This window comes from Pterocles gutturalis, unplaced genomic scaffold (genome assembly GCF_000699245.1).
Source record: "Pterocles gutturalis isolate BGI_N339 unplaced genomic scaffold, ASM69924v1 scaffold4426, whole genome shotgun sequence".
Classification (NCBI taxonomy): Eukaryota; Metazoa; Chordata; class Aves; order Pterocliformes; family Pteroclidae; genus Pterocles; species Pterocles gutturalis.
Window position 1 is genome coordinate 1,307 of NW_010100160.1, and position 23,859 is coordinate 25,165.

Here is a 23,859-nt window from a genome sequence, read left to right on the forward strand (position 1 = left end):
TACTCTGGTTTAAATTGGGCAAAGTATAGACAGGCTTGTTCTTTCACATAATGAAAAATCAATCTGTTGTTTTTGAAAAATCTCCATAATGCCCAGCATTAGTCGTTGTAGTGATTGTGGTCATTAGTGTAGTCATTAGTGATTTTAAGTAGTACCTTGAATAGCCAGGATACCAGTAATTCTTTTGGTTTTACTGCTCAGTAGAAATACTAACATCTGTCATGATTGCTACAGGTACTATAATGTTAGAAAAGAGACTCATGGGAAAGTTTATAGAAGGCTGGAGAGAGATTGTTATAACTAGTGCTAGTGTTCTGTAACTTGTTTCAGAAGGTGACCCACAAGTGGTTCTTGGGGCTTTTCAGAATGGAAACTTTGTTTGTCCTGTTTTCCTTAAAACAAATGTGCTAGACAAGGCAGTTTTGAGTTTCTACCTGAACCTCCCTGGCTGCAGTTTGTAGCTTTATAGTAACTTTTGAGTTAAATAGTCTGCTGACAAGAAGTGTTTGGCCCCATCTTTGTAAGTGCCCTTCAGGAAGTTAGTTGTCAGCATCTACTAAGTCTTCCCTTAGCTTCCACTTTACTAAACAAGCCCTCAGCCTCTCCTCATGGGTAATTTGCTTTAGACCCCAGAGCATCTTGGTAGCTCTGGCCTCTTTCCAGTTTCTACACTTCTTTCTTGAGCTGGGGAAAGGGAGGACTATGATGACAAAACTGAAGACACTGTTCTGGAAGCAGTCTTGGGTACTGCTGTGTGAAGGTGAATAACAACATCCCTAGAGCCTCTTGGCATGTTCCTTACAGTAGCCCAGTATGTATTTGCATTATTATCAGTGAGAATACACTGTCTTTTTGAGTGATACATTTGCCACTTTGTCTCCTTGTGATTTCAGAGAATCTCGGCTGAACCCATTCTTGCACTTCATTACAGTGGGAAAGAATTTATTGAATTCTTAACAAAATACAACAAAAAATGTATGGAATTAATTGCTTGGGTATGAGTGAGTTGTTATACTGCATTCTCTGAAGTACAGAAAAAGTGAAGTGTTGAGATGTTTACTCATGAAATCCTTTGTTTTGTCCCCTTGCAGATGTATAGCAGTCCTTGATTTGTTTTCATAACTGACATGATTCTAAAATTTGGATGTATTTCAGTGTTATTGTAAAAGTAGCTGGGTATGCTCGTGCCTGTATCAAAAGGATTGACTATTCAGGGAAAAAAAAAAAAACCATTAAATCAGCATGGCAGAATCTTTAGGAGATTTGGAATATTCTCTGAAGTAAATTGTGTATGCAGGTACTTCCTTAGAAAGGGAATTAAAAAATGAAGAGTAGAACAGAAGTGAGTCTTGGATTTTTGACAGCCAAAGGAGATGAAGGAGTTGAGGAGTGGGGATGGTAGTGCAGGACATTGGATGGTAATTAGGAGCAACTGTTACTGGTACTTGTGGTTTCTGAACACACCATCTCATGCTGTGGAGTCGAATTTGGTGTGTTGCTTATCTTCCAGATGTAACTGAGTTTGTTTTTTGTCCTGTCAACTGAGACTTGAGAATATGTTGTTGTCTCAGTTCTGTGTGTATTCAGTGGGGTCTTGGAGAGCAGCTTTTCCTTGTTCTGTGTGATTAGGCTCTTTTCCCAGAAGAAATTCTGGCATGGTGACAAAGCCACGCTTGGATTTGCAATTAGAAAATGTTCACAGAATCACAGAATGTTAGAGATTGAAATTTGGGAGGGATTTGTTTTCCTTCTTCCCCATGTCTGCCTCTTAGTTATGATAGCAGTGGGTATGAACCACAGAAGAGCAGCAGAAGCAAGCAACATTCCTGAAATTGTTTATTCTGAAGACACAGTCTGAGATTAGTAAGTAAAGATGGGAAATGCTAACCTTACTCAATGAACAAACTTGGAAATTCTTGCTGTTGTGAATCAAAGTGCAGACCCTGCCTTCCTTCTAAGAAAATGTTGCTTACAAATTTGACAGACTACCAGCATTTCTATACATGCCTCATGGCTGTGGAGGTACCCAAAAGACAACGGCTATTTAATACTCACCTCCTCTGTTTCATCTCTGGGACAGGCTTTTAGAATTTGTTCAACAGTCAGTTAAGCTCTAGAAGTACCCAACAGACTGGAGAAAAATCCTTGTCCCAGTGGTGTAACCCATCTGTGGTGTCACCCATGTCCTTCTGCCTTTGCTTTGCAACAAAAAAGCCTGATTTGTAAGAGATGAAGATTGTCTCTCTTCCACAATATTAGAGCCAATATCCATGGGCCTTTGCTCTTCTGTGGGGTCTAAGAGCAGAACATAAATCTGTATGTCCTCTGTGTTAGTGATGATCTGAAGAGGCCCTAGCCCATCAGTTAAGGGGAAGAAAAAAAAAGGGATGGTAGTGGGGGAGTGTCACAATAAGTTAAGATTTGAGAGATCTGCTTTTAAACTCATAAAGTACAGCTGTGTTCTGTCTGCAGGAATTGATTTCACAAAGGTATCTGTACAAGGCAGTAATTAAAACTGTGGTTTAGGAGGATCCCATTCACATGAGGTATGAGCAAGCAGAGGATGAGTTTCCAACAGAAATCCTGCTTTTTAAAAAGGGAATGTAAGGAGAAACTTCATCAGAGCTGGAGTTGCCTGTTAGGACCTGAACCTGTAATGGCTTGACACAGCATCAGATTTGAATGTAGCTGAGAAATAATTTAGTTTAGCTGACATGATCTTAGATTTTTAGTGCAAAATCAATTCTTATATGAGTGCTGCATAATATTATTTTTTTTTTCCTCTCAAATTAACATGTCCTTGCAATGACTCTTTAGCAAATATCTGGATATGCTCTGCGGATTCACTGTTGCTATACATGCAGTTTTTCTGTGGTGACTTGTTACTTGGAGATCACTGCAAAAGGCCTAAAATCAGCTTCCCTGAAGTTGAGGAAGTTGTTTACCGTTTTATTTACACACACGCTCTGCCAACTTACTAACTTTCGTTAGTTCTCTATTCTTCATTTTCATCTCATAATCAGACCAATAGTCTGCTTTTGTTTTTTTTTTTTTTTTTTTTTCAGTTGAGGAGGCACTTCAGAATTATACTTTATCAGGTATTGTTTGACAGTATAAGATAAGACTATTTATTTTGAAAGTAAGTAATTTGATTTTTGAATGGACGTAAATGGAATCAGTTCGTAACATCAAGTGTTGCTTCGATCTTACAGGGGTTGAGCTATGATTTCCTCCTTAGTGCAAGCTCTACACCTACTTCTGTTATGTTTTTTTCTCATGTCCTCCTTTTCCTCTAAATTAGGTGCTCTGAAATTGTTCGCTGTATTTCAGTACTACAGTGTTTATACTGGAAAAATCTGAATATACCTTCTATCACTGCTTTTCTTCTGTGTGCTTATTTTACTCAACTTCTTTGTGCTGTGAATACAGAGTTCCTATTGTGATCCTTACGAGTTAACCCCATGTTTTCCACTGTGGTTGTTAACATTGCTGCTTCCTGGCCAGTTTTGGCTGTGCAATGATGAAGGCGGCCTAAGGTCCTCAAGATATCAAAATATTTTGACATCTTGAGGACCTTAGGCTGAGAAATTGCTCCTAAAGACCTCTTTTTACTACCTGTCCTGTCAACAACATTATGTACGAATTTATTAATTTATTATTATTTTTGATTGAAAAATGAAGCTGACAGAGTCTTGCCATCAGAGTCTTGCCTTGACATCAATTCCTTATGCTAGGCACCGTTCCACATAGGGTAAACCGGTACCGGATGGATTTTATAGTCTAAATTGGGGTCTTGGTTCCCTGGAAATTAATGGTCTTCTGAGAAGACAGATAAGAATTTGAATGTTTAAGTTTGTTATGCAAAGGTTTCGTAATTGCAGGGAGATTTTAGAGAATTTGTAAATTGATAAAGGTTGAAATGACTGATGCAAGTCATGGGGCTCCTCTCTCCACCGGGCCACAGGACCTGCCAGGAGCCTGCTCCAGTGCGGGGTCTCCATGGGGTCACAGCCTCCTTTAGGCACATCTGTCATCTCTGGCATGGGGTCTTCCACAGGTTGCAGGTGGATCTCTGCTCCACCATGGACCTCCATGGGCTGCTGCCTCACCACGGTCTGCACCATGGGCTGCAGGGGAATCTCTGCTCCGGCACCTGGAGCACCTCCTCCCCCTACTTCTGCACCGACCCTGGTGTCTGCAGAGTTGTTCCTCTGTCATGCTCTCAATCCTCTCTCTTGGGTGCTGTTGTGCAGCAGTTTTTTCCCTTTCTGAAATACGGGATCACAGAGGCACTACTATCATCGCTGATGAGCTCAGCTTTGGCCAGCAGCAGGTCAGTCTTGCAGCCAGCTGAAACTGGCTGTCAGACATGGGGGATGCTTCTGGCATCTTCTCACAGAAGCTACCGCCCCTGCGGTGCCCCTGCTACCAAAACAATGCCACATAAACCCAATACATAGGATGGTTAAAGCAGAGGTGAAAAGATGCACCATGTGTAGATGTGGTGCTTAGGGGCATGGTTTAGTGAGTTAGGTGGTGTGGGTTTATGGTTGGACTTTATGATCCTTGAGGTCTTTTCCAACCTTAATGATTCTATGATGATGATTCTATGATGGGAAGTACAATGTAGAGGTTGAGCTACTTGTTCTGTTCAGTTATTGCTGTAAAGAGAGATCTGATTTTGTGGTTTGTAGTTCTGAAAGTATGGTTTCTTTAACTTTAGGACCTTAAATTTTTATTCTGTTTTTGTTGAGGGTTATTTGAGACTTACAGACTGTGAGTTCTTACGTTTTTTTTTTTTAATTGTGCAGGGCTATTACTGGTGTAAAACATCTTTAATCTGGTTGCTAGTTTTGTTGTTAAGGTGATTTTTTTTTTTAATTTAACCCTGTGTCAGAATAAGATTTAATTTTTCCAGCCTTTTTACTATCACTGTAACAATTTTACATGTTTTTTTCTGAAAGTTAGAAAAATAAACCTTTTTTTTTAAGTGTTGAACAAAAGCAAATCCTCCAGCCTGTTTGCTGAAGAGAAGCCATGCTTGGTTGTTTGTTTAGAAAATTAAGTGTATAAATATTTAATATGTATCTGTATTACAAAAAGTTTACATAGGTTATAAACAGAAGTTTTTATAGAAGAAATCCAGTTCTAATTGTCGTACTTCATAGTTGCTTTTGTATGTGTTTGTCATTAAGTTGTTGTAATGCTGTTTCAGTGGTCATTATAAATGTAATCTCTGCTTGTGTCCTCTGGAGAGAAATGTTCTATTTTATCTTTACAGAGTACAAGAATGTATTTATAATGGAAATTAGGCAACTGGCATTCTTAGCTCAGCTGATTAACATTTCATATGCTAAGTGGATAAGGAATACAAATATATTGAGGAAAATTCAGTTTCATTTAGGACTAATTGTGAAACTATAATTCATCTTCTTAATATAAAATGTCTAGAGCAATTTGAATTATAGAATTTAACTGTCTGAACTGGTTCATTTTCTCTTCTGGGGAAAAACTATTCAGAAAATACACAAATGTTAATACTCTGCATTTTTGCCTCTTTCAGACAGCTCCATGGTTTGCTCTGCCTGCAGCTGAAGTCATCACTAGTTGCGGTTTTGCTCTGAGTTTGCTGTGCTTCACAGGAGAGGTACTGATTTAAAATAATAATATTCCTGTAATTTCTCAAATCTAGTTGTCGTGGGTTAAAGACTGCTTAAAGTTAACTCTGTGAGGTTTTTTTTTCTCCTTCATAAATAGCTAGCAAGAGGCTGTGTTTTGGATTTATGCTCAGAGGAGCTGATAGGAGAATAATGTTTTGTTCTGCTGCCAAGGTCAGCAGACGAGCAAAGAGGCACAGCCAGTTGCTAGCATAGGGTTTGCCCTTATGTTAAGACAAACTCAGAATAGCCAATGATTTATTCCATAACATGCACGTCATGCCCAATATATAGGTAAGAACACCCGGAAGAGTGTTCTCTTTTGCCTCCGCTCCACTTTTTCGGTGCTCTCTCCTGGCTCGGCATCGCTCTTCCAAGGCCTTCCTCCCCCCTGCACACACACCCCGGTCAGCTCTCTCTCTCTCAGCCTGGGACGCCCAAATCGTTATCTCCGCTCCGTGAGTTTTGGGATCCTCCCTCTCTGGGGGGATCGTTAGCTGCGGCCAGGTGGTTGTTTTCCCCACTCCGGTCTGGGACTAACCCACCACACTAGTAAATGCACTTGTAACGATAGACTTAATGTTTGCTTTTTCTGCCAAGCGATTTCTGAAAGCAAAATAATCACTGTACTTGACACTGCCTGTGAGTGGGTGTAATGCTATCTTATGCAGTGCAGTCTAATGAAAAATTAGCATGAGATTTTTAGATAATATGAATGGAAAATACCTGCCTACGTTTGCAGTCTTTTTTTCTTAAGTGTTTTTCCTCTTTTTCGAATGTTCTCAGATTTTCATGGATCTCAATAGTGCTAGCACTATTGTTTTGCAAGTCTTGACCCAAGCTACTAGTCAAGATACTGCAGTGTTGAAGCCAGCGGAGGAACAACTGAAGCAGTGGGAGACACAGCCAGGTTTTTATTCAGTCTTGTTGGTAAGATACAGTGGAAAAGTGCTATTAAGTAAACTTTGAGTAATTTTGAATGTGGCTTTCTAGAGTACTGTTGAACCATGACATCTGGCTGAGAGAAGTTTTGAGTCATTGTGGTCCAGCTACTAGTACCCTTTTGCTGTGCTGTGGTGGGTGTTGTTAACACTATGTCTCAGAGCAGGCTCTTTCCCCAGGCATTCAGGAAAACAAGGAAATCCAGCTTCTAGCAGCATGAGGGGGTGGGCTCCACTGTGTGGGCCTGTGGTGAATTGTAGGCAGTAGAAGGCCAAGAGGACCCTTGTCAAAGAGCTCTAGTATGTTGTATGAAATACTTTTATGTTTTGGGAAGTTCATATATAGATACAGAGTATACATAGAGGTTTTGTTGACTCTTGTGTAGGTACCTTGGCCTTTTTTTGCGTTTCTTATCCAGGCCCAATCTAGTTCTATGGTATTTTGATCTGAGGAAGCTTTGCTTCTGATGGGAAGGAGGGGGACAGTAATTTGAATTTAATTTCAGGACATTTTATATTATAAAATGCATTACATGTATTGTAAAGTGCTTAAGTTCCATTTGGGAAAGGTCAGATCTTTCAGAGGTTCAGTCCCTCTTCCTAAACAAGCTTTGAGAAAGGAATAGCTATTACATACAGATCCTTTTCATATTGTGTGGTGTTTATCAGTGGGCTACACCCTTTTCGATGCTTTTCTAAAGGTTTCTAGTTTTGGAGTTAATAGATCTGTTGGTATGTAAGTCTGTTTGCTTTCTAGTGATTGGAGTTTGTGAGGGTTTTTTTAGTGTTGACCATTATATTTAGAAAGCTGTTATTACAGAAATAAAGTTTGAGAGAAGGTTAAATCTTGAATTCATAGTGAAAATGCTTGATGAGGTCTCAGGTTTCTACAGTGCTGAATTCTTTGAAGGGTTTATTTATAGTTCTTCAGACATGGCACCCAAAAGTAGCAGATGCTCTTTGCCTGAATCCCTGCTTTTTTCATGTCCCTTCTTAGTGGGCTTCAAAAAACAATCGATAAAAGTGGTGCATGCTTTTTGTACGATGCTCTGTGTAAGACCACTGTGCTCATGCCTATTTACTCCCTGAAGGAGGCAGTAATGTCTCACCCCCTCGAGAAGGTTCTGTCTGATGCAGCTGAAAATAGGAAGATGTTCCTGTATAAAATAATCCCTCTGTGTAGATACAGATACATGTATATGTATAGATATATGGGGTTTTAGTAGTAGAAACTAATTTCCTACATAAGCATAGGCAAATTTGAGAGTTGCTGTCCCAGCAGGTCACTGTTTTGCAGTCAACATTGGTAGTCAGGACAGTTCCTGGCATGTGTGAAGATAATGAAGAAATCTCCTGAAAGCTGGGTTCTGACTAGAAAAAAAAATTACTGTGTTGTGCAGTGCCACACACTTCTGAGAGCTGTGTCACTAAAGGTGTAATAACTGACTGGTGCTAGTAATTATTACCCTTTTATTCCTTGCTCAGCTGAACAAGATTAGAAATACATTTGGCCTATATGTGGGGGTTTTTTTTAATACATCAAGTATTATGACTAGTGATAAACATTTTTTTTAGTCTTTAAAAGTTGATGTTTAACACACTGTCAAATGCTGACTAATGCGTTTTGCTTATATGCACCTGTACCTACAGAGGTATGTGTATTTATACACCTGCCAGTGCATGTGTTGATACAGTTTCTATTCTGCCTGTGGTGTGTTAAGAAGTGTTTAACTTAATCTCTTTTTTTTAAACAGAATATCTTTACGAATCATACACTGGATGTGAACGTAAGATGGTTGGCTGTGCTGTACTTCAAAAATGGAATTGATCGCTACTGGAGACGGGTTGCACCACAGTAAGTTCTGAAAGGGGGAAAAGTGATTAAATTCTGCGTCTGCAGGACATTTTAAATAGTGTAGTACTACTTCATTATTACATAAAGCACTAGAGTTTTTGTATATGTGTATTAGTATAGAGTTGTTAAGCTTTTTCCCTCCTGCTTTCTCAGGCAGATTTCCAGATTGCTGTGGAGAAGAGCCTAGGGTTAGCCTAGCCTTGTTTCAGGCACAGCTTGGCCTGTTTTTTGAAATTTGTATTCAGCCTCCTAAAAGCATGGTCTCACTTCATGATTTTGTGTGTGTTTTTATTTTCCTGTGAAATGGCTTTTCTTGAATTCAGATGTTATTAAGAGTTCTGCTTCTTGAACATATTTTTGATTTTACAGATAATTACTATTAAATCTTGTCTTTTGTGGACTTTTGTTCTCTGATTTTATTACCATGTTGGCAACTTTAATAGTACTTCTCAAATCCATGTTTTTATTTGTTTGAATGATAACTATAAATTACTCTTCAGATTTGGATTTCTGGTTTATGAAATAGTAGACATTTTTTTAAAAAGCTCCAAAATAACTTTTAGAGTATTTGGATACGTGTTTCCCCATACCACAATCACAGAAAAAGATCAGAAACTTTTAAATTGCAGGTTGTGAAAGACTACAGCGTAAACACTTAGAAGTTCATCTCTAGAAGAACTTGGTTTTGTTTTGGTGTAATTCAGTGCTGCAGGGAAGTAACACTGAATGATACACATTCTTCCTAACCTCTAGCCTGCCTGTAACTTTTGTATGGAGTTGTGGGCCCTTCTTGCTATGCATTAAAGGAGAGTAAAGGTACTGCTGTCTGTGGTGCTGTCTGTGGCTCTGTCTGTGGCTCCTGCAGGGGGTGAATGTGTAGCAGCAGCAGAGATATCTCCAGCAGATGCCACTGTTGTATTATATAAACAGTAAATTTCTGTGGTGAACCACTAGAGATTGTGTAACATAATGCAGTATACCACTTGCATCTGCATCAATTTCTTAGACTTTTTTTTTTCGTTACTGTTTGCCAACTTTGTTTATTTTAAGCTTCTGTATTTGAGGGGTTCATCCTCATGAGTCTATTTCTTTTCTTTCCTTTGTTTCATTTGTAATGGCAAAAGCTTAGTTACAGTATTTTTATTTGTAGTAGCTAACAAATTGAATGCTTGCTGCTCTTGGAATATGCATATGATATGATCAGTATAATTATGAAAAAGTAATTCAGGCAAGGGGCCTCATGAGCTCACAAACAAGATAAATGAGATAATATAATCAAACAGTTTTTTTTTCTTTACAGACCAGGTTTTAGGTGCTTTCTGTTATCCCTGAAAGTGAGTTACTGTACAAGCTACATTTAATTGAGATTAGATTTCATAATTGTATTAATAAGAGCTTTCAAGTTCAAGAAACCACTTAGAGTATGCCTGTTTGTGTGGAAATTATACACTGCATTTTTGGATTAAAAAAAAAAAATTGGGACCACAGAAATCTATTTCCCTAAAATGTCGTCTAGTGGCTTTAGATTAATAACTGAAATAATTCCTTGCAGAAAAGCTTTTACTATTGCAGAAATCTTTGTAAACTTTACCCAAAATGTTTTCAGGCATAATTTAATTTTATGTAAGAAGTCTTAACTCCTAAGTCTTGATGAAAAGTCATTTAAGTGTGGTTCCTGAGTGCTATAAATTACCTTTGAAAGTAAGACTTACTGTGCAGTTCTGGGTCCGCAGTGAAACAACAATTTGCCCCCCTTTTATGCTATACTTAGAATGGCAAGTCTTTAGGAAATAGTGAGTACTTGTGTTATATGCAGAGGGGACAAAAAGTGAAATCTAGAATAGGGTTGCAAGTGTTTGATTTTAGGGTAAATCCTACCTCTTTTTTATTATTTTGAGATGAATATTTAGAATTGGTCTAGATTAATGTAAAAGCTGTGTTGTGGGGAGCTTTGGGCTTGGTTTTTAATCTCACTATATAAAGCTATCAGTATATGAAAGTGGATTTTTTTTTCCTGACTGTGTAATCTATAAATACCAACAAAGCGTTTTTAAAAGCAGTTTGCTACATTTTGTGCTTGGAACTTAAAAGAAGGCTACAGTACCATATCATTCCTGCACTACTTCAGACTTTATGTGATACTGTAACTTGTAGTCTTAAACAGATAGAGGTCATTTAAAAGGAGTATAAGGATAGTGTAAAGCTTCACTTGAATGAAAGTTAACCTTTATGGCTTAGAATTTATCCTTCTTACTAGTTTTCCTTGCATTTTTGAAGACTATATGAATATATTTTTCACTCAGAGTTTCTATATTTTTAAGTGTAGCTGTATGACTTGGAGAAAAGTATCTGTAGCAGAAGAGGAATATTACTTTTCTAAGAAGAGCTGTAATCTGATACCATGATTGCTTTACACTGGGTGGCTTTTTCTCGCTATTAGTATACATGGACGAAGTCATGCTTGAGTCATCAATGTCCACAGCAATAACTGTATCATAACTGTCTAATAACAATCAGTTTATAGTTTGTACAGTTTTCCCTCATTTTCATAAGATATCTGGGTACCTTACTCTGTGAACTTTCTCTTTTGCCATTGTTTACAAAGGTCACATCAAAACCTGATGTTAAAAGGCCTCATAAATATTTGTCTGTTTCACACACTGTTCCCTCTCTTTTTAAGTATCTTTGAGGTAGTGGAAAAACAAGGGATGTTCTCTTCATGGTTTATCAAACTGAAATACATTAGTTTCAAGAAAACGGTGTGCAAAAGTAATCTTCTTCCAATCAAACACAGATGCACAAATGGAAGTGATTGTGCAACTTCTGTGTCTAGTAATAGTGATAAAATAATTCTAAATATGAATTAATAGTTGTTTTTTGTTTAAAATTAAATAATATTTTAATAAATATATCCTGACAGTGCCCTTTCTGAAGAAGAAAAAACTACATTGCGTGCTGGACTTATCACCAATTTTAATGAGCCAGTGAATCAGGTTAGTGGTGAACGATTAATTATTACTCTTCCAGCAAATGCTTGTGTTTGTATAAAATTTGCTCTCATTCTTTCCAAAGTGTTGCAATTTACATGTTGCCTTTCAGGCAGATCTTTGTCTCTTTGGTTTGTTTTTTGTTACAGTGGCAGGGTATGTTGTTCCTTTCTGTTGGTATGTTGTCCCTTGCTGTTTATACAACCGTGGGGTGAAATGGTTCAGGGAATGGATGTAGCTCAGAAATAACGTTCTCTCCCTGTGTGATTTTTCTTTTTTTCAGCTGTATCTGTTTTCTGATCTGACTCCCAGTATAGCTGTACAAGGGAAGGGTGGTGGGAGTATTGAGAATGCTGCTGCATAAACCTACCTAGGCAGTATTGCTGCCATATATCTAATCACAGCATTAAATAAAGCTTCAGTATGATAGTGTCTTGTCGTACATAAAGTGACTAATTTTAAGCTACTGTTTTGATTAGAATAAGGATTTATTGTTGAATTGGGTATGGAACTAATGTTAGGAGCTTAGAATATACCTATGCTAGATGAATCAGTTTTCCTTCTGCTGACTTAATCTTGCTCATGTAAGTAAGAGATTTTGCAAGGACTATTTGCTGATATTTTCAGCTAGGTCTTAACTTTTTCAGGAAAGTATAGAAATGATTTGCATAAGGTAAAGCTTAAAAAGGAAAGGAATAGGAAACAAACTTCCATTTTGCAGACAGTTCAGTTTCAACTTTTCTGTGTTCTCTGACAGGATTAATGTTATTTGTAGGATTAGAGCACTGAATCTAATTTAGTCTTTGTAGAAGACCTTTGTGCATTGACTAAAATTTGAAGTTTTTATTTAAATCCAGTTTTTTAAAATGCATAGGTAGACATAGAAAATATTTTTAAATTTCTAATGCAGGTATAGTTTCAGTATAAAAAATACGACCAAATATTACTTGTTTGTTTATTTCAACCAAAAGGAACTATGAAGTATGTCAGGTTTGACCAGAAAATGTGTCATTGATGCTACTACCAGGTAGTATAAAATTTATTTTCCTGCAAGACAATGGTATGGTCTAATTTATGGTTCTAAATTCCACTACAGATGAACAGTTGTGCAGTTCTGAGATTATCGTTGCAGGCTGGGATTGAAACCTTTTTAACTGGCATTTTAAAGACTGGTGGCTGTTTGTGTTTATTTGTGTGTTCTTGTGATATTTTTGGGATGTAGTGTTTTAAGATACGGAGGATTTTGGTTTATGTTATGCCACCAGCTTTCTCCTAAATGATTGCCTAAACAATTGTGATATTCAAGTATGTTTACGGAGTCCATCTTCTTTCCCCCTTGTTCCCCAATTTGTGCTGTAGATATCTTGAGACTTGTTTTCAGAGGCACCTTTCATTTAGTCCCCAGTCTGCTTGATATGCTTGAGTTTTGATGTCTTGTGTTCCTGATGAGTGCTCTTTTACAGTTGCAGATGCTTCATAACACAGTTGCTATCTGCTTGTGCTTTCTGCATCATTGAAGGTAGAAGAATTATGACCCTTGTATGTATAAAAGGAGGAAAACAACCCAAATAAATAAGAATCAGACATAGTAGTGAGATGCAATGATATAAGCTGACTTCCAGGGGAGGGGGAAGAAGAAAAAAAGAACATGCCATATGTTGAGAGCATAATTTCAATGCCCTCTGAAGATATTTACCATATGGAGGAAATGGGAAAAAATACTCCTTGAAATGTATGACAGCAGATTTATTTTTTTTCACGTAAAAGGCCAGTCCTCAAGGAAAAAACTCTTGGCACCCCTGGAGAGGTTTTTTCTTGTACCACATATGGAGAAGAGTTTACTTGCTCCCTCTTGCCAATCAGCATCGCTTGATCTGAGTATAGTTAAGACTCCTAGCTCTTCCTTGCAAATGTTTTCCTAAACCAGTGGGTAGGAATGTATATTGTGGGAAGTTTTGTGCGGTGGTCAGACTTCAGATTAAACAGATAAGGAAGCAGTAAAGGAGGGGATGACTATTCCCTCTTATGCCCGGAAATTTCTTGGATGCCTTTTGATAGCACAAGAAGTGGACTTCTTCCCTAAGCTGGAAATGTGGAGGTAGTCGTAAGGGTATGTTGAAGGTGAGAGTGTCTGCTTCATTAGTGTTGTCCAGCCAAGGACCTTTTCAATGTGGACAGGATAAGAATTGGGAAGCAGGAACACGAAGTTTTTGATGTTTGAGGTGGAATTAGAGGGACTACACAAAATTTATTAAGGCATGTTTAGGGGAAGAGAGTTGTGGAGCAGCAAAGTGGGGAATAGACAGAAAGAGTCTGAAAAGGTCCAGTCATGTGTAAACCATGACTGGTCAGTACCTGTATCTGAACAAACCCTGCTCCTAATCACCACCATCTGTCCTGTCTTCTGATGGAATCCTTTAGCTATCTTTTTGTGTAATCTCACTCAGTTTGCCATGTGCATGTGCTGCAAAGACTAGGTGTCTAGGGGGAGGGAATGTGTCTAAAGGCTAAAACTGAGCCATAGCAGAAATAAGGGTAATATGTATTCAGCAGGTTGTTTGTAGAAAGTAAGAAAAAGATCACTGAGTAAAAACTGTTTCCCAAATACCTATTTTTTTCCATTTATGTGATTTCTAGAACAAATAAATGTGGTGGTATTTACATAAAATTTAAACAAGATGATCAGCTTGGCATTTTATGTAAATACTTACTATGAACATAAAGTGGAAGACGTTTATTTTTCTCCACATTTGTTTGCATTCAACAAACTTAAAAATATTTAGAGAAAACATGCACAAATCTGACAATCCATATTAGGTTTGTTTTTTATTCTGATTTCATCTGGCTGTTAATGTTTTCATTTCCTAAATGATCTTTGACTTGTGGTATCTGTGTTTTGTTTTGCTTTTTTTCAGATAGCGACTCAGATCTCTGTGCTGATTGCTAAAGTTGCCAGAGTGGATTGCCCAAGGCAGTGGCCAGAACTTATACCCACTCTCCTAGAATCTGTGAAGGTCCAGGATGATCTTCGACAACATAGAGCACTACTTACCTTTTATCACGTTACAAAGACCCTGTCATCCAAACGGCTTGCTGCAGATAGGAAACTTTTTTATGATGTAAGCAATGTGATGCAATATTGTAGAGCATGGAAACCATGTATTGTATGTGCTTGGCACTTCCCATCATTAGCTGGCAGTGCATTAATGGCAGGTACTTTGACCTTTGAAATAGAAGTGCTCTCTGGATATATGTATAATATGAAATAACTGGAAGCCAGTTTCTAGGTGAAATGTTTTTGATACCTTTATTTTGCACGCAGTTTGAGTGTTATTGTAATGACTTGTGCTAAGGAGCAGAACTTCATCTGCAGAACAGTGTCTACGTATCAGCGTTATTTTATCATGCCATGCAGCAGATCTCATTATGTATGAATTTGCAGTGTTTTTGAAAGTGTGCTCTGGGCTGATAGTTCAATATTGTCTTTAAAAAATGCAGGTGTTTAGGCTTGCATACCACAGTATTTTTGGGTTTTTTCATTAGTGGGAATGTGTTTGGAGTTTTTGCAGGTCAGTTTCTTTCTTCAGGTTAATTAAAAGGTGAGATGTGACTGCAAATACCAAATCTTGTCTCATGCAGCTTACGTTCTCCATTGTAAGAATCCACTGATTAGAACACAAATTTATGTTTGGCTGTAGGCTGTTGGATCTCCAGTCCCATTTGGAGTTAGTCAATGATGTAGTACAGTTAACTGAATTAAGTGAGTTATACATCTTTTCCAAACATATTATATCTGAATCTTCAAAATTTTATTTTATTCCTCCATTTTAATGAAAAGATTACAGTGCAGGTAATGAAGACTATTTCTGAAGTTTTACCTGTTTGTCTATGTAGAAAAAAATTTCTGGCTGTGTGATCATTAAGGTATCTGAGGAACAGAAGGCTGTCTCTTGTAAGGACAGGACTGAAACTGATAATGTTGCTATGAGATGTGTGTGTAGAGGGACAGTGTTTTCTCTGTCAGCCATGTATAGGTATGGATGAATATAATCTCTGTATAGGAAATATTTGATTATATTTTTGAAGTTTATTAGTCTGTTGTACGTGATCTGGATAATTGAAGAATACAGGTTTTGGAATATTCACAGATACTAATTCCAAAGCAATAAAGAGCGAGCGAGATGCTGGCTTATTTTCTAGAGCTCTCCTTAATCAAGATGTTGCTTATATAGCCTGGTTACGGAGCTGAAAATACTGTTAATCCTCAAGGCTGTGGCAAAAAAATCAAACCCAGTCCCAAAGCCCCACCTTCATAAAATAGCCAAATCCATGCCATTTCAATAGAGGAGCAAAAAGGAATTTAGAGGTCATAAGGTCCAGCATTTGTGGTTAAAGTTATCATGTCCAACAGTATCTTTGCTGTATTTCCACTTGCCTTCAGTCGTTTTTGTGTTTCCAGTAAACTCATTAAGTTTGTATGAACCTTTTTCTATATGGAATGCCATTTTTCCAGCATGATATTTTCTTTATTCTTTTGTTCATAGAGTGAGACAACTTCAGACATGTAAAGAAAAGGCTTATAATATTTTTTTCTGTATTTGTAAGGCAGTTGTGGTGAAAAATGTCATTGAAATTACATTTTAATAGGTGTACTCTTTAAGCAGGATTTTTATGTTTAAATGTTGGCTTTAACTTATGGATTTGTTGAATATCCAAAGTTCCTCTATCATCTGATTTGACATGAATGAAAATTTTCAGTGCATCCCGTTCACTGTGTTTGGGAACATTGTGTGTCCATCTGTCAGTGTGTGGGGGTCTGTCTGTGTGTGTCCGGTGTGCGTGCGTGTTCAGAGGTTTTTTTTAACTTTAGGTGGGAAAAGAAAATTTCCTGAGCACCTGGCACTGTCGGGTTCACATTGAAGGATTAATTTTTTTATAACAGCAACTTTGGACAATGTAGTCTGCTTCCTTGCTCTCGTAGTAAAGGGAATTCACATTTGTTCAACCCCCAAAACATGACTAGGTTAAAGCTATTGATAATTGTTCAGTGATGTGTTTTTCCAACTCCACAAACACATCACTAAATAATTAGCAAGAGTTCTACTGTAAGAACGTTACTAAGTCAAAAGAACCAAATAAAAAGGTCATATGTGGTTTAGATTACATTGCTGTAATGTGTAGCAGACTAAGTGCAGTTTCTTCCTGAACTATGAAGCTGTCAAGTGCTGCCATAACTGAATGAGATACACTTTATCTTCTGTTTATACTTCAGATATCTTTGAGGTAAGCACTGTTTGGAAACTCTAATGTGAATTAAGTTTGAGATTTGTTCAGTGCTAGCTGATTAGAAACCATTTGTCATTATTTTAAATAATTTGAGGCAAAAAGTCAAGCTTTGCAGCTATCAACGAAATAAAGTTAGTTTTAGGGTAGGCACTGTTCAATGCTATTTTAAGTCAAGTTAGGCATGTAACTGCTGTGTCACAGAGTAAGCTGATATTAACTATTCTGTAAGACAAGCAGTGTAAGTCTTGTGGGAGAGGAGGTAATGAGGAGAGCTGACAGTTTTTTGAGGCCTTATACTGTATTGTAGACCGGTGGCTGTATTTAAAGGTAACCATTTAGGCCTCCTTTACCTGATTTTCATTAAAGTGGTAGAGTCATAGACCAAGTAGTCAGGGAAGCAGCTGAGTCTATCATAACATCTTCAAATTAAGACATTTTTCTGGGAAACACCTTTGGATCACTACAACTCAGTACAGCAATGAAGCATGTGAAACACTGTGGCCTGTGATGTGTAAGAAGGTGGATTAAATAATTTAGCAGTATAAATGTGCCTTTAAAATTTAGGGATTTGTTATGCTATAGCCAAATTCAGGAAAACAAATGTATTGTTGCTCTTTCTTCCTTTTGCAGCTTGCATCAGGTATTTATAGCTTTGCGTGTTCCTTGTGGAATCATCACACCGATACATTCTTACAGCAAGTTTGTACAGAGAATGAAGCTGCAGCCACAAATTCGTTAGAAAGAGCCTTGTTGTCATTGAAAGGTAATAATATAGAATGATATTAAATATAAGAAATCAGGTAGGTTTCTTCACAGTGAACAATTAAAACTTCTTTGGTAAAGAGTTGGCATTCTCTAACAAATCCATGCTCATTGGGAAAACCAGTAATTTTGGTTTATTTTACTTGTACCTTTAGCTAGATGGAAGGAGGATAGTTCACATGGAAAGGGGAAGGAAGTACACTTGTGTCACTGTATGTACCATTCTGATGTGCAAGTTGTGAGAAGTCGAAGTCTAGGAGGTCGCAAAGAAGAGGGCATAACAGGATGATTTTTTACGTGTATTGTAATTTAAGCTTCCATCTGTCTGTCAATAGGCCCTTAACCAAGGAAGACGAGCTATGAATTTTGTTGCGTTAAGTTCACCTTGTGCTCAGTGAAGAGGTAGCCTTAGCAGTCAGTTTAGATTTTATGAGACTTTATGCTCAAGTACCTGGCAGTGAGATGAATACACATCCTTACTGCATTTTGCTGCTTTGGAGAACTAAGAGGTTTGTGTGCCGTGCTTGCAATGTAGATTATACCAGTCTCAAATTCTTTCAGTAGGTGCAGCATGCGGATTCCCTGGCTTACTGGCAGTGATAAACCTGAGAAAATTCATAAGATGGCTTATGAGCCCTAGTTGACTGTACTTGGCCCTTTTCCTGCTGCAGAACCTTTCAAAGGTTGAATACGTAGAGCTTTTGTAGAATTCTTCTTGATTCAGTAATTCTTGGCGTTCTCTTCATGATTTTATGCGTAATATACTGAATTTGAAAGTAATTTCAGTAAGATTAGATTCATGTTGGGTATTGTTGAGGCATCCAAAGACCCAAAATTAAGTGTATCTTTTAATATGGAGAATTGGAAGAAGGGCACAGCGACTGTAACTGTACTCACATTCTAAAATCTGTCAGAACAAGGGCTAAGAAATATCTACACAAGTAACTTTTTTTTTTTCCTAGTTCTTCGTAAACTGACAGTCCATGGGTTTGTAGAACCTCACTGGAATGTAGAGGTGATGGTAAGTGGCATATGTCTGTTTCTTGTTCTAGATTAGAAATCTTTTGTGATGATTTCAGATGTTTTTAGAACTATGTTTAAAAATCGTTGAAAAGCACACATTTGTGTTATGTAAAAGAAGATCAAGCAATATGTTTTCAAAGTTGTCCTCCCATCAGTTAAGAACTGACAGATCCTGGATAGATCCTAAATACTGTGACACCAGTGGCATGATGTTTAAAAAGAAAAAAAAGTACCTCCTCCAATTTACATGTCACATGATAGTGACACTCCTGTTGCCTACTATGAGATGTCTTACCTGTGCTCTTCCACCATCATTTGAAGATAATGTTTTCATTTAATGATGAATCTAATGGCATGTTTGTCCTATCAAATCCTGTTAATTAGAGTTTGTCCGTTTGAGAGGAAAGCCTGTGGTATGCAGACCATCAAGGGGGCAAAAAAAGAAGAAACCCAAGCATCTCCCTTAACCCCAAACAGTGCCTGCTTTGCTGGAGGAATTGGTTACCTTACAGCCTGCATTCTTAACTAGGCGGCTGAGAGCAGGAAAGGGCTGGATAAGCAGGTTGTAAAGCATATGTCTATATTTAGCTATACTATGCTGTTTGTGTGGTACTAATAAGGTCAGTTTGGATCATATATGTGTTCTGCTAGCTAGCTAATTATTTTTTTCATGAGGAAACTGTCCAAGAAAATCAGTTAGTTCAGTTAACAGTGATAGAGTGATGCCTGAGGTCTGACCTAGTAACACATCTGAACTGACTTCAGTTTGACTCAACTGTCTTCTCATAATACACTGCAAAATAAGCTTAATCTTTAAAAGGCACATATACTTCTATGTTTTTCAGGGTTTTCTACATGCAGTATTTGAACGGCTAAAACAGTTTCTGGAGTGCAGTAAGTATTTGGATATTATTCCTTGTATTGTTTTTTATATATTAGAAGCTGGATGAATATGTAATACAGTTGAGTGCATCATCAATAATTATTTAGGTGCAAGGTGTTTTTATAAGTGCAAAGCTGTTACTTTAAATGCTGCTGAAACTGGTTTTTATATTAACAGACTAAAATCCCACCAAAATTATACTTGGTGTGATAATGCCAGTTAAAAAAAAAAAAAACTTAAGCCATAGACTGACAAAGTATCCATATTAAAATATGTAGATGCTACTAAAACCCACATCATCTTGAGTTTTCTTCTTTGTGAGGGTTTCATGTTGTTTTGTGGGTTTTTTTTTTTTCCCCTGGAGTTTGCCATGTATTTTGGTAAGTGTCAGATGGGAAATAAGAACGCATTCATCTATATGTACTTTATAACAGGAAGAATAGGGATCTGAGACAGGCAGCCATGGTTAAAGATTCTCCCCACCTTTCCCCCAGTACTCATTACCTTGAATTTGACTTACTCTGCCACACAATTTTTTTTCTGGCTGCCATAATCCCTGAACTACAGATAAAACAACTTGTTGTCCGGTGTTAATTTTTTAAAACTTAGCTATCCAGAAAGAAAAAGAAAGTCTGAAAAAATGATAGCTGTTAAATATCTGATTTGCCAGGTAGAAGTATAAAAGCAGAAAACGTATGCAGAGATCGTCTAGAAAAGATTATAATTCTGTTCACTAAAGTGGTAAGTAAATTCTCCATTCAGTTACTGAATAGCTTACTGTTCTGGAGGAGCAGTCTCCATTCAGATATGTATGTGCCTTAAAGCCAATAGGTTTCAGATTCTTAAAGAAAATGCAGGTACTGCAATTTAAAACTTCTTCGCTATGGAATATATTTTTGAAATGTTTTTAAAGAAGAGGGTGTCTGTTTAATCATGCTGACATAAGAAATGTGTAGATGTGGTGCTTAGGGACATGGTTTAGTGAGTTAGGTGGTGTGGGTTGACGGCTGACTTGATGATCCTTGAGGTCTTTTCCAGCCTTAATGATTCTATGATTCTATGATAAGTTGCAGGAGTGAAGAATACATTTCTTTAGCTCAAACAGAATTAAATGCATTCTGTAAGTAAATTATTTAGCTAGTATTTTGCTCAAAAAAAGAAGTCTTGAAGTTTTGCTAGAACATTGATCTCAGCACTGACAAATAAAGAAGAGGTAAAATTTTCATCCTGTCTTTTATAGGTAGATAGATTGCTTTTGCTAAGGCCCTGTTAGTTCTGTGGAATAACTGGCCACTTTTAGTTTATCGAGAGAAAATTAACAAAAAACTCTTACCTTCTGTGAGTTTTGTGTTATAGAATACATTTTGAGTTGTCAGCTAAATCTGTGAAACCATTTATTGCAAATATTATTGGAAGGTAATTTTAGCATTGTTCCTTACTGCTTTTAAAAAATACAAAATGTACATAATTCCCATTGTCTTCAGGTTCTGTTTTGAGGCCCTGGATCTTATTTAAATATTCAGTATATTTATAAGAAGTGGGAGACACCTGTTGGCTTTACCAAAATTTAACTGAAGGTGCTTTGACCCAACACTTTTTTACTTCTTACTTTTAACTAACAAACAAAGTATGTGAGGCACGTGCATCTTTTTTCATAGACCTGAAGAGAAAATACACTTTATTAATAGGTAATCTACCACCTAGAAGTTCATATGCAAGAATTTAGCCTTATGCATTTTTGCAGTAGTAGAGGAAATTAAAGGAATTTACCAGTGCATTCTAGACCACTAGCTGGAACAACTAGGCTGAAGAAGCAAGTGCTTGTACTGCATTGGAGGGGGAGAAAAAAAGAACAAAAAGCTATTTCTGTCATGCCTCTTTCACTTACAGTAATTCTAATAGATATGAATTATCTGCTAAAATTTTCAGGGTTTTAAGTGTGGCTGATACCTCTTATATACTGTGTGGCTAGCAAGCTGGTCTAGCTGAAAATGGGTGTTGTTCCTTAAACTTTAAAAAAGGTAATTCTGAACATGAAACAAGAATTTCAGGGCAAAATAATGCTTCATTAATCATTGATACTGATCTCGTCCTAATTTCCTGTCTGTGTTTAGTTTTCTATAATTTTCTATAAATTGGCCCTTGTTTGTGATAACTACTTTGTGAAAGCATTTAATAAGACTTGCACAAAAAGTAATTTGATTTATCTTTCTTGCTCTTCTACTTCCTTAATTTTTAGCTTTTGGACTTCCTGGATCAACATCCTTTTTCATTTACCTCTTTGATTCAGAAGTCATTGGAGTTTGCTGTAAGCTATGTTTTCACAGAGGCCGGTGAAGGAATTGTGTTTGAGCGGTTTATTGTACAGTGCATGAATCTCATTAAGATGATTGTAAAAAATTATGCTTACAAGACATCCAAAAATATTGAAGGTAATGCTGTTATTTACTTAAAACTTTTTTTATATCTTGAGAAACATTTTTACTAGTTGTTCCTAACAGTAAAGCTTCTTTAAGACATTCTTTTGAGACACTTAATGTTTTAATAGTTAATATGCTTCTCTCTCTATGTTGATAATTCTTATTTTTATGATTAAAATATTAAGTTAGATATATATATACATTGACTTGGTAAAGTAATTTTAAGTACAGAAGGAGCATGAATATCTTCGTTGATTGTTTTAATTTTCATTGAACTTTTTTAAAAGTATTGAGGTACAGAATTTGGTTTATTTTTATCAGATGGTTTGATGCATCTTTCCCTTGAGAAATGTTTGATAAAATGGGATATTTGCTCTAATTAATAGCAGTACTCTTAGATACAGAAACAGAGTGAATTTGACATGCAGTTGAATATAAAGCACTTTATATGTTCTGCTTTGTAGGACTGTTTCATTCTGAATCTTCATACACTGCTGTATGTAAGAATAATGAAAAATAGAATTGAACTACGTTATTCCAAAATTTTATAATACATTAGAATGTCCTAAATCCACTGATTATTAATAGAGATTTCTACTTGCAGAAGTTTGGCATTGTGTTTGAATTTTTGAAATAGAGATATGATCGCTTGAGACAAGAAGAGTATAGCACATTCTGATAAAAGCTATACCACTTTTTGAGAACAGGGTGATAAAAAAAATAAAATATAAAATGTATTTTTCTTAATTTCTGACTAGCATACAGTATTTGTATTGGTTGTATACCATACACTATTTGGTTTTATTGTTCCTTTCTTTAACCAATGTTAACTCGTGAAAAACACAGGTTTATTTTAAGATTGTATTTGGATAAACTTTCTACATAGGTATAAATGAAACTTTCTTTGAATTATTTGTGTTTGTTTTTTTTAGTTCAGTAATGCTAAATAGAAAGAAAATACCAATAGCAGCAGGCAAACAGTTCTTCTTTCCATCAACATAGTAGCTTAAAAACATTAGAAAACTTTGTGAAGCCTTAACAACCCTTCAGTCTAATTGTGCTGTTAGAGAACTCTCTTAAAAGTAAACTAATTTAGTGCTTTAACTTGCTTAAAAAAGTAGCACCTTAAAGTCTGTTAACAAAGTCTGCCCTGAAAATGTGTTTTATCTTTTTCTCTGAGGATAAGAATTCCTTATCTATTGATTTCTTTCTGATTTTACTGGACTACTATTTGATCATTAAGGCACTTAAATGTAATTTGGAATTTTTTGCGTTTTATTTCAGATAGCAGTCCTGAAACTCTTGAAGCACATAAGATAAAGACAGCGTTTTTCACATATCCAACACTAATGGAAATATGTAGAAGATTAGTCACTCACTATTTCCTGCTAACAGAGGAAGAATTAATGATGTGGGAAGAGGACCCAGAAAGCTTCGGTAAGAAACATGTTTTATAGTTGGTTACAATTTATTTAGATATAAGAGTTTCATATCTGCATTGACTCCACAAATTGCTTACTGCAGTATTCACTGTTTTATTTTCTGCAGTCTTACATGGACAAATATTCTCTCTGGGCATTGTTTTCATAAGAAGGGATTTCTCAGTAGTCTATGATATTAATGTATCTAGATACTAAACTGTGGTGGGTTAGCCCTTGGCTCGGGGCCAAGCCGCACACACCCGCTCACACTATTCCCACCCCCACCCAATGACAGGGGAGAGAATAAAAGGGTTAAATGGTAAAGAGGATTCGTGGGTTGAGATAAGGACAATTTAATAGCTAAACTACAAAAACAAACTACAATAATATTAAAAACAATACTATATACAAATACGTGATACACAGTGACACACTGCCCCCCCCACCCGATGACCAAAAGCCCAGCCTGCTCCGGGCCAGCGATTCTGGAGGAGGGGGAAGAATGAGTGACACACAATGATACTGCTCCCCCCACTCGATGACCAAATGCTCAGCCTGTTGCTGGCTAACGATCCCAGAATTACACTCATGATTTCCCCAGACAGGGGCGGGGGGGGTGGGCAC

The 23,859-nt window shown here is 36.9% G+C and overlaps 1 protein-coding gene across 1 annotated transcript in view; it reads left to right on the forward strand.

Annotated features, from left to right (window-relative positions):
* The first annotated feature begins 6,449 nt into the window (after positions 1 to 6,449).
* LOC104465459 (importin-11) overlaps positions 6,450 to 23,859 on the forward strand; it is a 21,817-nt gene continuing 4,407 nt past the window's right edge. The window contains exons 1-10 of the mRNA XM_010078510.1: positions 6,450 to 6,587; positions 8,353 to 8,453; positions 11,374 to 11,446; positions 14,356 to 14,559; positions 17,357 to 17,489; positions 18,451 to 18,509; positions 19,357 to 19,405; positions 20,065 to 20,135; positions 21,634 to 21,826; positions 23,099 to 23,251. Coding sequence (XP_010076812.1) covers positions 6,450 to 6,587; positions 8,353 to 8,453; positions 11,374 to 11,446; positions 14,356 to 14,559; positions 17,357 to 17,489; positions 18,451 to 18,509; positions 19,357 to 19,405; positions 20,065 to 20,135; positions 21,634 to 21,826; positions 23,099 to 23,251 — 1,174 coding nt within the window. The remainder of the gene's footprint in view (positions 6,588 to 8,352; positions 8,454 to 11,373; positions 11,447 to 14,355; positions 14,560 to 17,356; positions 17,490 to 18,450; positions 18,510 to 19,356; positions 19,406 to 20,064; positions 20,136 to 21,633; positions 21,827 to 23,098; positions 23,252 to 23,859) is intronic.